The sequence below is a fragment of the Cydia amplana genome, chromosome 13, assembly GCF_948474715.1.
Source record: "Cydia amplana chromosome 13, ilCydAmpl1.1, whole genome shotgun sequence".
Classification (NCBI taxonomy): domain Eukaryota; kingdom Metazoa; phylum Arthropoda; class Insecta; order Lepidoptera; family Tortricidae; genus Cydia; species Cydia amplana.
The window spans coordinates 14,290,477-14,307,135 of NC_086081.1; the positions used below are offsets into that span (position 1 = coordinate 14,290,477).

General features: G+C 36.0%; 1 protein-coding gene across 2 annotated transcripts; it reads left to right on the forward strand.

The window, feature by feature from the left end:
• The first annotated feature begins 3,261 nt into the window (after positions 1-3,261).
• LOC134653569 (putative odorant receptor 92a) lies at positions 3,262-15,876 on the forward strand. Of its 2 annotated transcripts, XM_063508958.1 has the most exons (9): positions 3,262-3,663; positions 7,224-7,376; positions 9,135-9,320; positions 11,713-12,013; positions 12,590-12,686; positions 13,464-13,568; positions 13,921-14,009; positions 15,500-15,566; positions 15,808-15,876. In XM_063508958.1, exons 1-9 carry the CDS (start codon positions 3,411-3,413, stop codon positions 15,862-15,864), a joined length of 1,308 nt encoding a protein of 435 aa, XP_063365028.1. In that variant the 5' UTR covers positions 3,262-3,410; the 3' UTR covers positions 15,865-15,876. The 2 variants fall into 2 exon arrangements, with proteins under 2 accessions (XP_063365028.1, XP_063365029.1); XM_063508959.1 differs by lacking the exon at positions 13,464-13,568.
• Positions 15,877-16,659: the final 783 nt, after the last annotated feature.

Consider the following 16,659-nt stretch of genomic DNA (forward strand, 5'->3'; position numbering starts at 1 on the left):
ATGTTTTCGTGTTTGTATACAATTGTGAGTAAAGAAATGATTGGCGATTACTCCACCGACAAGAGCAAAGCTTTTAATTTATGATGATGATGATACATGTGAGTATGTTAGTCTGTGTAATAATGTAGTTTTTTTTTTCATTTACAAATCTAGATGTCATAAGCGTGCTATTGATCCTTTATGTACTTATCATCGTGAGATTATCGAGTTGTGTTTAATTATTATTAGACCTTTGTCCGCAAAGCAACAGTTTCAAATCAAAAAAATAAATTTGACTGTTTTCTATAACGTTCCCGGTTTAAACTGAGTAATATAAAACCTAAATATAAGTTGTTCTTCATGTAAAACATTTTTAATCAAAAATATAAAGAAAGAAATTATGTTCGGTAGCGAAATTTTAAATTAAATTATTGTGTTTAACAATGTTAACGTAGATTGCATTTGTTTCCAATAATAATATGATTTCATCACAAAGCTTTGCCTGAAAATAATGAAAATAGTTTAAAAACTTGTTATTATGTGCCTTTTTGTATAATAGTAGTTTTTAGGGTTTTATTTCTGTATCTTAAGATAGATAGGTAATGCAAGATCTTTTGCCGACAACTCGACGTATGTTATACTCAAAGCACGTTTGTAGCTGTTAGGAATCATGCTTATTACTCATTATGACGGTCTCCCAGATATTTATCCTTATACTATAATTTTATAGAACGATATTTATGTTCTAAATTTGTTACCTACTTACTTACATACCATGTACTGCCCTTATTAATTTATATCGAAAAAAAAAAAAACTGAAATTGCCTTTGACGAAACTGCGTATGGTATTTAGTAACAGAAGCCACTAACCCAATAATATACACATTATTACGCTGTAGATACGAATTCCTGGCTCAGTGTGCACGGAACTGGAGCAATAGTTGCAGTGTACAAGATTCTTCTAAACTTACCTAATTAGGTTCGAAATTCCTTACGCAGATGCCTTGTGTGTAACCGCGTGTTGGAGTTTGGTACAAGGCCAATGTTATTGGCCTTGTATAGGGTTAAAAGTAAATAGTAGTAGATTAAAGGATGACTCGCTAGACCGGGCCGGGACTGGGCCGGAGCTTCCGGCTCTTCGTTTTCTGTGGAAAGCACCACGTAATTACCCATCAGCCGCCATAGAAAATGACATGCCGGATGCTTCGGCTGATCTAGCGTGAGTCATCCTTAATAGGGTAATATTATTACCAACGTTATTCTACCTGCAGCTGGGAAAAAAATATTTAGACCTACAAAAATAGTTAGATTTTTTTTGTAAACCTACCTCTGTTTAACAAAATAAATAAAATGAAACGATTTTAATTTTAACCAAAACATTTTTTGTAACAAAAGCGAGCTTAATTCCAGCTAATTGAAAATATCAGCGATGGGTAAAAAACATGACCTACCAACAAATCTATTTCAATATTTTATGGCTTTCCATTAAGAGTCCTTATGCTTTAAGTACAGTAAGGTCCTTTCCATCTAAAATTCCAACAGAAATTCTGATAAAAAATCCTTATAGCACATGAAGTATAAGGATCCTTCAATAATGGAAAGCCACATTTTTGAATAATGACAACCCTCAGATTATCATATATGTTTACCAAAAGGCCCATTTTTAATAGAAACGTAAGCTTTGATCAACCAAAAAGTAACTTGATAAAAATTGCATTACCTACATACCTACTTCTATTAACTCACATTTATAGACGGGTCTAACGCCTATAGACGGGTCTATAAATGTGAGTTAATATGTGTTCAAAACGCGAAAGTTTTAACCTACTTCTTTCGGAGTGAAAAATATTGTCGCTAAACAGTTATAAGTATCAAAATAAGTGTACCGCGAACAAAGTTGCCTATAGTTGCAAAATTATGAACATTCACGCAACCTTTTTTTATGTGATAGTCAATAGCAAACGAGCACACAGGCCACTAGAACTTCAACGTACCACTTCAACTTTGAGAACTTTTCAGTCATTGCTAGTTATCTTCTCGGGCTGATTTCAGACATTTCACGTCAGAAGACTAATAACAAAACTAACTAAACAAACTAATTAAACAAAAATAGTTTTGACTCGTTAGAAAGAGCGTGCACTTAAAACATAAATTGTATTGGAGGAGACACGCGTTTAGATAAAATAAGGAACCAATATTCGTGATGCACACTTATTGTTCTCTTCTGTTCTTGCTGTTGTTGTCTGTACATGTTCGTACATGTTTTGTGAACGTCACGAATAAAAATCTTTTATCTTTATTTATCAATACATACGCGGAAGCTTCAAGGTTGCTAGTATTCCAGACGAAATGAGAGAAGCCCGTCTGCGTTGGAATAGCCATGTTGAGACGAGAAGATGACCACATCACCAAAATAGTTCTTGCCATTGAAGAGGGCAAACAAGGCCAGGGACGACGACCAGCAACCTGGACACAAACTATTAAAAACGACCTAAAAGCTATCAATGCAATACCGGAGATAACCCACAACTAGCCCACAACCATGTGATGTGGCGCAAAACTAGGAGGGCTGACCCCAGGTAAAATGGGATAAAAGCCAGGACCAAGAAGTAGTATTGGAAGTAAAAGTTGAACTAAATATGACAAGAGTAAAAATTTTAACCAGAAACGACTCCTTTAAAATCAGCATTCCTAGACGAGTCGTAACAAGCTAACAAGGATCGGCAATGTTATATTAAAGTAGAGGGTTGGTATCACATTAATTTATCTATTCATAAGGGTAACTGTGACAGTTGTGGCAAAATTATAGCATACCGTGTCTTGTTATTTTGTTGCAAAAAATGCAATAATGCATGTGAAACGTGTTTCTGTTTCAGGGTTCCGAGGTTATCCTTTTAAAAAAATACTGACTTCTTTCTGGAGTCAATCATACATATTAAAACACTGTTATTTGTATTGCGAAGTGAAGGCATTAGAATAATATAATCATAATATTTCAGCCTATATACGTCCCACTGCTGGGCACAGGCCTCCTCTCATGCGCGAGAGGGAAAGCCGTGAAGGCATTAGAATAGCTTCAAAAGTTTTTATTTAAAAAAAAAAACAAAATTATTGAAAGCGGGTTTCTTTATTTGATGTTTTAATAAAAATTTAGCCATTTTCTGTGATATGGAGTGTTAAGTTGGCAGAATCGTATACTACAGCATGCTGAATGGTATAATTTATAAACCATTAATAATTTATTTCCATATTTTATTTACCAATGCGAAATTGTCATTGTAAAATGTTCCACTCTCTGATTCTATATGATGGCTCAACATAATGTAATGTATTTTTAATGTGCCCTCCATTTTAAAATATAAAATGCGGTGGCTAAGTCCCACCCAGTCATAACATCAACTTTTACTGAACACTTAACATTTTATCACACAATGGAGCATTTAAAAGATTTCGCGTCAGAGTTTTCAAAACCTTTCGCAATTTGCTGTGATTTGTTGGCAAAGTCCAATATTTCGATTTACAATGAAACTGAAATTCGGGGGACATTGCGAACATTAGCGTTGGTTGTTTTCTACGTTACTTTTTACATTTCATTGGTAGTAAGTTTCAAGAAAGTTTTCACTGGAGAATTGGGGTTTTACGAGTTAGCGAACCTGTTACCTATTTTTATAGTAGCCACGCAAGGTAAGTAGGTACATACTTACTCTAGTTCTAATTTAATTTAAAGTTGTTTTACAAGTATTTTTTTTTTAAATCGTGACACTACATGAAGTTACGAATATTCTTGCAGAGACAAATTATTTCTGTTTGTTTTTTTTTACAATCTTAATTTAAGTTTTTATCAGTTTACGTCCATAAAAAATGTGCGTAATTAAATACTCTAGTAAAAATGGGCATAGAAATCATTAGAAAATAGTAGTAGGTACTGTCGTACATTACATTTTGTTAAACGGTTTCATTAATTGAGGTTATTCAAACAAAAGCATAAAGAAATGTTATAATGAGTCAAAAACAAAACATAACCTGATAACTGGAATATAATAAGTCACTATATAATTATTATAAATATTTATCTACAACTAAACATACCTCATTGTGTCGCCAAAAATGTTAGAGGGGCCTTCATTTTAAGACTAGTCTTATTTTATCTTTAAGACAATCCATAATCATTTATGGTGTCATTTATAAATATTTGTCAAATCTAATAAACCGTTAATAATCATTTGTCTCCGTCATTTTGCCATTTCTGTTTGTGGCTGCTAGTTTAAATAAGGAGGTAAATCTGACAGAATCTCCATTCTAAAAGTTCCAACTCAGATTTAAATTCTCACTAACCTGTTTATGACCACTGCAAGTGATTGGTATTCGGACCAATCCCTTACCGAATTAATCTGCTTCGCACTCAGGTGTCCGAGTAATATCCTTTGAGACATATCCGACGGTATACAAAGGAACTTGGAACTGTCCAGTATACTAAGACCCATAATTACCTTTGAAGTAGTAGATCTTGGAGATCAAGATACATTGGTGGGTAATAAAGGTAGCTGTCCAGGACAGAGAGGTCTCTAATTTGTAAGTGCTGCTGTCCATGTTAAGGATGAAATTATGGTGGCAAGAGCTGGTACTGAATATGACAATGGGGAGAAATAAACTTTGAATTTGGTTAGGTATGACAGTTCAGGGTGAAATAGCTTCAGCAGTGGTTTAAAAAAAAACCGAATATTTACTTAAGAAAAACCTACTACAAAAAAGTTAATTAACCCTTTATAGGGCCAAGGGTCTCAAAAAAGACCACACTATAACATCGTCTTGTTGTATTTTTTTTTGTACAAAATTTTTTGTGCTATAAATTGGCGATGAGGCTTGAATTGAGGATTTTTTTGAACCTTGTCCGCTAAAGGGTTAAAATATTATCCCTTCCATGTCCTTGCTTCTATCTACTCACATGCTTTTGGCCACTGTAGTTGCCAGCTGTCACCCTTATTTTATTATAATAATAGAAGTTACTAAAAATATCAATCATGTAAGCTGTCCACTTGCTTTAGGATTTTCTTTTGCGGAATACAAATTATATTATTAAATTACCTGTAGCGGACGTACCTTAAAAACCTTTTATAACTTTATTCAGAGGCCCTACCGCAGAAACGAAAACCAAAATTTCTTTATCCGCCTCTCTATCGCACCAATAAGTTTAAACTCACAACATCTAATCAAGGTCCGACTGTACTTCGTATTCATGAATCAATCTTCGGTGAAGCTTAAGTATTTTGTTTACTTAGAAAGTGGCGACAAACAAGCCTACCCAATAACAACACAATAACAGTAAAACAATATTACATTAACGCCGACGAGGGCCGAAAATTGTTATAATCCGTTGTCGGGTGGGCGTTAGTTACACCGTTATTTAAAAAAGTAGTACCTAAAGTAACATGTAAATAAAAAAAAGTGTTCTAAGAATAGCATTTATTTTTTCTGATTACATGCTATAAAAGTTGCTTGTTAAATCATAAGATTTGCCTAGCGGTATCCGCATAAGGGCCGGTTTACACATTGATCAGTGTTAAGTAAGAGTTCATACATTTACAGTTCATACAGTAGCATTTCCTACTAAACAATTTTTACTAATAATTACAAAATTTTACTAGTAATTTTTGCGTTTAGTACATACATTTGTATGTACTTGCACTTAACACTAATCAATGTTAAAAAAACAGGCATAAGCATATCATAAATTAGATACCTATTTACTTGTTTGGCACCGTAGGGGAATACAAATGATAGTATTTCTAGTTCAATCGTTAGTATACTCTAATAAAAAGTTACACACCGTTACCGACTAAGTAATCATTCCTTCGTATTTGATATCTAGCTTCTCAAATGTTTTGATTTTTCTCTAACATGTCGTTAGAAAGGCAATAAAAACTACTTACAACAAAAGTTAATTCTGATGATAAGCGATGTATTTTGATTTGAAAACATACTTCCATGCTACATACGATAGGGCGTTGTTCTCTGATCAAGCAAAAATAAAGTAGAATGGAGTAATTAACAAGTTTATTAATGGAAAATTACTAGGATAGTGTAAAAGGTTCCACTTTTGATTGCTTAATTTATATATTGGAAGTATTCTAAGCCGCGGGATAAGTCCCTTGGGTACGTTCAGTATCGCAACCGCAATTTTGGCACCTGTCTGTGGGTTGGCTTTTGAAAAGGGTGTTGCCATAATATAAGTGGTAAATTTAAGAAAACTAGGTAGGTACGTTTCTAAATATAATGAGACAAGATTCAAAATATACTTTATTCATGTAGGCCTAGTAACAAGCACTTATGAATAGTAAGTAGACGTATTACGTTTATATAGTATCTTAAGCTAATTATCAGAGCAATTTGTTAATCTAATACCTTTAAACGAGCAATTCTTGTTTATTTATTTATTTATTTATATATATATATATATATATATATTTCGGGGATCTCGGAAACGGCTCTAACGATTTCGATGAAATTTGCTATACGGGGGTTTTCGGGGGCGAAAAATCGATCTAGCTAGGTCTTATCTCTGGGAAAACGCGCATTTTCGAGTTTTTATATGTTTTCCGAGCGAAGCTCGGTCACCCAGATATTGTTAATATTATGAGGATATGACTAAATATAATCTCTGAATTGAGGCTAGATTTGCCAACACCGAATTGTAATTTTATTTTATAACGTTCACATTATTACTTAATGTGAATTTTGTTTTAACCGAACATGTCTGCATTCTCCGCATAAACCATTTATGAAATTATATTTTCATTATTAAACCAAACATCCTTGCACCTAAAGAGATACAACTATAGTAGTAGAAGAAGAAAAAAGATACAATAGAATAGATTTGCCTTTTATTTTTTATTGATCGTATTTATTAAAAGCATAACGTACATAAAGTATACCTACCTATGCAGTCTCATAAATACCTTTCTACGAATGTTTAAAAAACAAGCTATTATTTTCATGTTTATTGAACTTCAGTAAAATTCCGGAACAGAAAATGCTAAATGATTTTTCTCCAATTTTCTCAGAATTTTTAGTCTTGTGGCAGCAAAAGTAGTACGGGAATAAAGGCTTCAATTTCTTTCTCAAATAAAAATATTTATTTGAAAACATTTCAATGTGTTCAATAGTTCATTACTTTTCAAAATACATGTTTATTTCCATTATCCAAAGAGCAAACAACGTAATTAAATTAGGACTTTTTGTTTCAGGTGCAATGAAGGGAACAGTGATTGTTTCGAATTTGTCAAAGGCCAAAATAGTAATCGATGAGCTTGGGTCCATGTGGCGGACCACTGGCCTGACGAAAACCCAACTGATGAAGAAAGGGGTTATGCTAAAGAGGCTGAATCTCTGTAATGCAGGTAAAACAATCAAACATATTTAGGCATAGGTATTGATACTAGTTTCAGTTTCATTTTGAAATTAGATACCCTTACCTTAACCTTAAACCTTCCTGTAAATGACCTACTGCCGTATTCGAACTTCAAGATATTCACAAGAGACGACACGTACTAGATCCATTCTAGATACGTTATAGTTTAGATTTCAACTAGTTGTCTTTTGCAGCGCAATTCGGGCAACCAATGTCACTTTTACGATTCGCACGGTGGGCTGGATGGCTCGAAAAGAGGACATTCGCACTTTTTTCAGAAAATCGTTTTTTGAAAAATGCTATCCGAATGCTAGAGAATTATATAAGGAACAAATGTAGTATACATTTTTTCGAAATAAGGCATATTGACAGCAGAAAAAAATAAAGTCTGTTTTTTTGTATGGGACCCAAAAATAGGTATATATTGTTTTTCTACTTTTATAGAGTAGGAAACGAAAAGCAGATTTTTTATACAGGTGCTGGTTTTTTTTAGTCCAGTAAAAAGTCCACACATTTTTGATTTTTTCGTTTATGTCTTTTTTGGGATTCCACATTATTTTTAGATAGTTTAATTCTATAATAATAATAAAAAGTTACACATGCAACGTTTTATTGCCAATTTTTTTTGGGAAAGAGTTGATTTTGGTTCAAATTTGTTGTTAGTTATTACTTATGATTTTTTTCATAACTTAATAAACGTTACATCCATTATGTGTTATTATCATTTTTACTTATAACTATCGAAAAATAATGTGGAATCCCAAAAAAGACAAACGAAAAAATCAAAAATGTGTGGACTTTTTACTGGCCTAAAAAAAACCAGCACCTGTATAAAAAATCTGCTTATCGTTTTCTACTCTATAAAAGTAGAAAAACAAAGTCTTGAAAGGTAGAAGACGGGACCTCTAATAGTTTCTGAGAAACAAGATACCTATTTTTGGGTCCCATACAAAAAAAACAGACTTTATTTTTTTCTGCTGTCAATATGCCTTATTTCGAAAAAAATGTACACCACATTTATTGTTCCTTATATAATTCTCTATCGGATAGCATTTTTCAAAAAATGATTTTCTGAAAAAAGTGCGAATGTGGGTGAATCAACTTTTTCTTGTCACTCGTTGCCATGGTTACGTTCTCCTGGGTCACTCTTTAAAACCTGATTTTTAGGCATTTAAATTGACAAAACACGCTTTTTTGTGATACTTATAAACCCTTTCCATTGAGGGTCGTCTACCAGGCGTGTCAGAAGAAGGTGGTGTACAATGTCTTCTAACAAACTATGCTACTATTGTCTCTTGGCTGACCGGACAGAATAACAATAAGAAATAGTTGATCCACCCATGTCCTCTTTTTCGAGCCATCCAGCCCACCGTGCGATAGATCGTATTAAATATCTATTAGATATGAATTAGATCTCTAAGTAATATCTTGTGGAAATCGTTCAAGAGTATCTCCAAAATCGCGGAAATGTCAAATTTGACAGGTTAGATTTTAAACATATCGTTATCGTATCTTGGCGATATCTAAAAGATATCTAATAGATGTCTATTACAAAATCCGAATCGGGCCCCTAATGTTGGTGTTTAAAACGTTGCACGCAATTAAGTCCTCCAGCATTTACATGTGAAGAATTAAAATTTACATTTATTTGGTTCTCTACCATATTACTTTGCTATAAAAACTGCTTTTTGTACGTTGTAAATATTTGTTATTTTGAGCAAAACGTATTGAAAATGTTACATTTCAGTGTTTTACTGGATGAATATCACAGGCACATGGCAGTACATTCTGGTGCCGTTATTCGAGACTCTGTTCCGTAATTTTGTGATGGGACAGGACAAACTGTTGTTCCCCTTCATATGCAGCCTACCGTATGACGCAAAGAGGAATTGGATGGTCTATTTAGGGACGTACTTTTGGGAATCGTACAGTAGTGGGTATTTTAGAACTATCTTTAGTACAATTTTGACTTGCCTTACTTTACCTCTGTTTAAAATCTAACAATGTTATGTTTCGATTCCTTGAGATATTGAGATATCAAATGTTTTATTTATTTATTTATTTATTTTATTTTATTTTATTTTATTTTATTTTTTATATTATTATTCTATTAATGACTTAAAAATATTTAGGAATATAGGAAATAACAACATTATCAGATGAGATCGTGGTGAACCTAGTTCCAGTTCGTCACAAATGTTAAATTAATTAATAAATTCATACATAAAATCACATGTCACAATCAAAACTAACAAAAATCCTACATATATTACTTAAAACTACCTTAAACCTAACCTAAAACCCGTTCTGTGTCATGCCCGGTCCAAAAGTCCCCATCACCATCAGTCGTTGCCGCGCTGTATGGCGATGGAGACCTGTTGGACCAGCCAAGACCCAGAACGGGGGTCGTTACCCCTCTCCCTCAGCCGCCGACCCAGTTCCCTGAACAATTCACCCGCCTCGCTGCACCAGGGTCCGGCCGTTTCCACAGCAACCGCCACAAAATCGTACGCCCCTGCAACTCGGAGTACTTGGCGCGCTTACTTTTGGCCGCTATTTCTGCCGCCGAACCTGCCGCCTTAACTGTGTGCCTTAGATGGGACGCAGCAAATGTACTAACACATGTCGCATCCCATAAAAGGCACCGCCCCCTTCGCCAGGGAACCAAGGTGAGCCCGTCGGGCTTTTCCCGTCCGACCGAGACAAGCCTGGTGGTTCCAATACGCACGGGATATTGGCCGACACCATTGCCCGCCGTACAATTTCGTTTAAAGAGTGGTGCCTAGGGAACCGACCGGCGCACCTCTGGCAACTTAACCCGTGATGGCCGTTCTCCTCAACCAACACCCCGCAAATACACCGGTGCGCGTCGCACACCTTGCATCCCAACCTCAGGGCTTCTGCAATTCTCAGCGAGTCGTTATCCAGCAGTGTGCCCAGGTGTGGAGACGGCAAAGCATGCAGCCATGCTCCTGACTCAGGCCTGGATACCGCCATGAGGCGCGCCAGGTCGGCTCCCGAGGCCCCACTTTGCAACTTCGAAAACGCGAGCTTGCACAGGATGTCATCCCACGCTCTCTGCGCCACCAAGTTGTCAGGACGTTCATCGGTGGGGCATAAAGTAGCCCACTTTGCCAAGGCCTCGGAAACAAAAGGCACGCAGACATCCCTACTCTCGACTCCCAGAATACGCGCAACAAGTCCCGCTGAGCCATGCGCCGACGCCAAAAAGGCCACCAAACCGATGTCCTGCACACGCCGAATACCAAGGCCCCCATACCGAACCGGTAAGGACGCCTGACACCACTGAGCCTCGTTTAAATTGACATTTAGCAGCGACTCCAAAACAGTCTTGAGAGTTTCATCCAGGGAAAGCAGATCTTGCTCAAAAAGCCAAGTGGGCGATGTGCGCAAAGTGTACACCATGCGAGGCCACGCGAAACAATTCCGCAACAAAATGAGAGCGACGTGTCCAGCAAGTTGTGCCAAATGCTCGCGTACTCCCGAGAGTGCCTGCCTTTTAAGTTGTAGTACCGAGCTGACACCCTCGGAAAATACGGGAGCACCTAGCAAACTAAAAGAAGATTTGTCAATCAGCCTCATTCCGGGCAGAACTGCCTCTATCTCCGCAAGAGATTCAGTGGGTATGCCCCCGCAGGTGAAACACTCGCACTTGTATGGATTAATCTCCAGGCCTATCTCTTTTAAAGCTGGTATTAATGTATTTAAACCCTGAACGACCACATCTGGGCTACCTCCAATTATGCCGTCATCTAAATACCACACATTTAACGGCGTTTTAACCTCACAGATAATTTTATGAATGGCTAGGCAGAAAATTTCTAATTTAAAATTCTATTAATTATTATTATTGATATGGTGTTGTGACGATCTTTTTGTGAATGCATTTTATTTTGACATGTAAAATTTAATGTACATTTTCAATAACAAATAAATGAATCTGATCTAATCTAATCTAATCATAATAATTACATATTCGGTCAGGGTAACGATGCAATGCTATGGCACATTCAACGTAATCCGATAGTGAAAGCTTAAAACTTTAATATCTTTCAGAATTCCAGTGAGATAAAATTTACTGCTCCATATCAATTTTTACAGTTTTAATTTTAATGCTGAATTTATTTTAAATATTTGGACGCTCGCTGTTTCAGAAACATAATAGCAGTTATTTCACGTAAGAAAAGTAATTATAAATACTCTTGTTTAGCTCAAATATCAAACTAAAAATAACTGCCTTGCATGTAAATTAAATTTACAGGTAGGTACATTTTTTCCTCATTTATGTATTTTCTTCTTCACAGTGCTTCATTTAATATACATGTATCTTGGCGTCGAGTTTTTAATGATCACACTATGCTCACACCTCGCCACTGAGTTTGAGTTGCTACGCGAAGAAATGCTCCACGCAAAACCAATCTTAGAACGCACTGAAAATATAAGCTATACAGACCATATTGGTACAACGCTAACTTGTTCCAACAATGATGATGATGATGATGCTATTGATTATTTTGAAGAGGACAGCATTACAAACGACATTCGGGCGGATGAAGATGGACCGAGCATCCAAGAAGTTATAAGAAGACATCAGAAATTAATAATGTAAGACTTTATTTTCTTGATCAACAACGAAATAAAGACATTATTTTCTCCTCCGTTCTAACATCTCACTTAATCGATCATATTGTATGGACGTTGTCTTTGTAAACTGATAAAAAATATCAAACACAGAATTAGGAATGTTATTCGTGAACTGGTTACCAAGCACGGCTATGATGGTTGTATTATAAATTCTGACCAGTAATATATGATCATTGTCAAGAGGGCGCTGTTATTCTCACGTATAGGGTGACAGTCCAGTATATGTAGTATGAAAAAAAAATAGTTCAAGTGAAATTCCGCAACATGGCCCATGATCATGTACTTATTCCTGGTCAGGTTTTATTTGTCTACGTGACAGCGTGATAATGACGTTGTTTGTCTCTTTCAACTGACAAAAAGGGGCACTTTTTATATTTTTAAGCTTGCATTCGTTTTTTAACCTGTCGAATCCCACGATATGACGTCACCATAAGCGTTCTGGCTCATATATGAGCCGTGGGAGCTGACAGATCAAATCAAACAGCAGATCAATTTTGTATGATTTTTTTAATGTTTCTGGTGTATTTTGTATTTCAGGTTGTCCGAGCTTCTAGACGACATTTTTAATCGCATGATCTTCTTCAATCTGCTTTTCGCTACTATCACTATTTGTTTCTTCGGTTTTGTTGCTAAGGTAAAAAAAAAATCAGGTTGTAAATTTTTAGTTTGTATTTATATTTAAGTTTTTGCAATAAATGTTGTTTCTTTGGTTGTAAATATAAACAGTTACAAAATACAGTTGTGAATATGAACAGTTAAAAATCACACCAAATTAAAATACGTTGAGGTTAATGGTTATAACGCAAGGCGATGTTATTAGTTGCGGTGCGGTGCGGATGAAGTCGATCCTTTATTATTAGGCATTAATATAGTATATTATAGAATCCGCTTTTCGTATTCACAGACTTTTAATAAATATCTTCAGTGTTTATTTTGTGGATCTACTAATTAATAATATGCCTCGCATTGATATACCTTATTATGTGTAAAATATGTATTTATAGCTGCTGCTATTGTGTAAGCTATTTGGCCTATATAAACACTATCAGGTGCCTACCTAATGTAACTAACAAATACGCCCAAGGGACATTACACAGTAGATTCCCGTCTAGTAATTACTAACATTGTGTACATGGGCTTAAATGGTCTATAAATGCTAGTTACAATAGGGAATATTACGCAAAAATCTGCGTAGAGGGCGCTATTAGCACAAACTGAGGGCCTATCGTGAAACACGAAAATCGAAATGTCGTTATCTGCCTCTCTATCACTATTGCGTATTCGACCGATACCACTCATTTCATACATTTTGTATGGGTCGTGGCAATTAAGTAGACAGCAGACGTATTGTTTGAGAGTGACTGTTAGATTTTCGTAACTTATGATAACTATTCATGTAATTATTTTACAGATTGCGCGGGATCCTCCAGAAATGGCAAATAACTTTGTTGGTGTTGTGGCCTCTATGATACCTATATTCAACCTATGCTATTATGCAGAGTTACTGTCCGGAGCAGTAAGTTCTATACCTACTCGTATAAGTGAAATTTGTTGAAGTTTTGATATTTATTATATGTACTAAGGCACGGTTTACCATTCAGCATTCCGTAGCCAAAATTGCAAAAACCAAACTTTACAGTTTCGTCATGTCTGTCCGTCTTTTTGTTTCTCACAGCCATTTTACCCGAAAACTATAAGCTATATGTTGATGAAATACAGGTATTTAGCTAAAAGAAAAAAAGTCGAGCAAAACTATAATTACTATAATTATCTTTCTTGTCTTCATTTATGACAGAGTTTCGAATATTAATATGAGTGATACAGAGGATAATAATCTCGAGAAATCCTTTAATGGCTTTTGGTTTCAGAGTGCCGGAGTTGCAGACTCTGCTTATCATAACTTATGGTACGAGGGCGATAAGCGGTATCAGAAGATCATTATCTTTATCATTGTGAGGTAAAACTAGATCCAAATTATGATGGATAAATACTTATTTTGTTTAGGTAATACCCCTTTCAATATAAGGTCAGTACGGCTACCATCAGTTTGGCACTGACATAAACGCCATCGAGAACGTAATTTACTTTCTATACATCTCGCTCGTACTCGCATATAAGTGCAACGAGATGTATAGAAAGTGAATTACGTTCTCGATAGCGTATATGTCAGTTTTGACATTGTCAGTGACTCATGGTACGGGCCCAGGTAGGTAACTTATGGTACGAAATCATTATTCTTATCATTGTGGAGTAAAAAGTACATAACTATAATATAATAATATATTTTAAACAAGGCTAGCTCAGGCCTCTAACTTCACATATATAAAGGTCGGTAAATTCATTGTCCCACGGGATCTCTTTCGTCTTTGCCTGATTGGGGTAGATAAGTCATCTAATTTTACTTTTATGTAGGTATGTTTTGGCTTGGTTTTTCGGTTGCATTTGCCTTTTTGGTAGAGATTTTAGTAAATAAGCATGTCAGGGCCCTTCCAATAGCTAGGGATAGTCCTTATTATGTTTTTCTTCATTGAGAATTTAATTGATCTGGCTGTGATGTATTTCGGTTGTGAATTCGGTTTGATATGTATGTTTACTTTATAATCTTTTAATAAATAAATACTTACTATTTTACTTGGGCCAGATAGCATCCTTCGAGAACAGGCGGTCTATCGAAATCGATAGACGTATCGAGAACGCCTGGAAGAGCTTCTGGTCCATGAAAGCGCTAATGAAGGGCGACCTTCCCTTGTGTCTCAAGCGCAAACTCCTTGACATGTGCATCCTGCCCATTCTAACCTACGGTGCACAAACTTGGTCATTAACTGAGGCTCTAAAATCGAAACTCAAGGTTTGCCAGCGTGCGATGGAGCGTAGTATATTAGGTGTTCGCAGAACTCATCGGATCAGAAACACGGAACTACGCTCCAGAACTAGAGTTGTAGATGTAGGCGTCAAGACCGCTAAGCTTAAGTGGGACTGGGCTGGACATGTCTGCCGCATGCACCCAGAAAGGTGGGCCAAAATGGTTACTGAGTGGGACCCACGGAACACAATAGACGGTGCAGGCCGGAGTTCAGGCAGACCGAAAAGGAGATGGCGGGACGACTTGGACGCATTCTACCCCAAATGGTGGGAAAATGCCGATGACAGGGTCGAGTGGAAAAAACGAGGGGAGGCCTTTGCCCAGCAGTGGGACACCAAAATAGGCTAGAGAAAAAAAAAATATTAATGCTTAAATAACTAATTTACATCACATGCATTTTTGATTTGGTATGTGTGTATTTTATAGACATAATATTAACACTACAGCACCAAGTGAACTATTCGAACATGATTTTTTTTGTCTCTTGAATGGAAGCTGATTCGATAGAGGATGTCTGCGACCAACGGTGGGACGTATAAAGACGGTATTTTTTTTGTAATTGATATTTTTTTTCTTCTTTTTAGGTCTCAACAGCCATGCTGTTTGACATCTATGAGATATGCGCAAGTTACTTTGAATACTTTTACCACGGTACGTATCGTACAAAAAAATATATATTTCCATGAAATGGTTTTAATATCAGAATTTTTTAAAACATTGCAATAATTTCGGCAACCTTTAAATCAAGGGTGAACAGGCACCTTCTGGGCAGGCTAGGCCACGTCTTCGCCTCGGCTAGTCTGTGGCCATGAGTAAGCCCATTAATTATAAAAAAAAAATCAATGCCTTCTTACCGTTTTGTATTTGTTTAAATAATTCATTTATTTTTCAGGTGCTGAGTACTACATGGTCATATTTCTCGCTAGCAATCAGTGTATATGACCCCTAAATATTAAGATAATAATATTATATATTTTAAACTTAAGAAGTTTTATAAAATAAAGCCAGTAAAAAAGATTAGGTACGCTTTCGACACCTTTATAATTCACGATTGCAGAAGCGGACTGCATTAGTGTTAGAAGTTAGAAGTATCGATATTTAATTACACAAACGGGTCTAACGCGATATAATTTCATTGTTTTTACCTTTAATTCCGACGTTTCAGCTGAGTTGCACCAGCTGTGGTCACGGAAAGACCTTTGTGTTTGTGGTCTTTCCGTGACCACAGCTGGTGCAACTCAGCTGAAACGTCGGAATTAAAGGTAAAAACAATGAAATTATATCGCGTTAGACCCGTTTGTGTAATTAAATATGTGTAAAAACGCGAGAGTTTAAAGTGTTAGAAGTATCGATTGTTCAAGACATTGATTTTGATGTTTCCTACAGCAATGCAATTGTTGGCAGCCATGCTGCACAGCAAAGCTACAACAGCAGCAATGCTACCTCTAGTGTAGTCTCTGTAAACTGTTTAGGATAGTATATGGGGTTAAATCTCCCCTGTGCTACACAAATTTAAAAATTACGTAGATTTTTATCGCCTAATCAATGTAGACATAATATATTATAGTTAATGATTTAAAATAAAGAAAGTCGTAAGTGTGTAGATACGAGTATTATGTGCCTAAGGGCCACTTGCACCATCCCACTAACCCGGGATTAACCGGTTAAACCTGGAGTTACCACGGTTACCAGTACAATTTGATACTGGGTTAACGGTTTAACCGCCTGACCCTGAGTTAGTGGG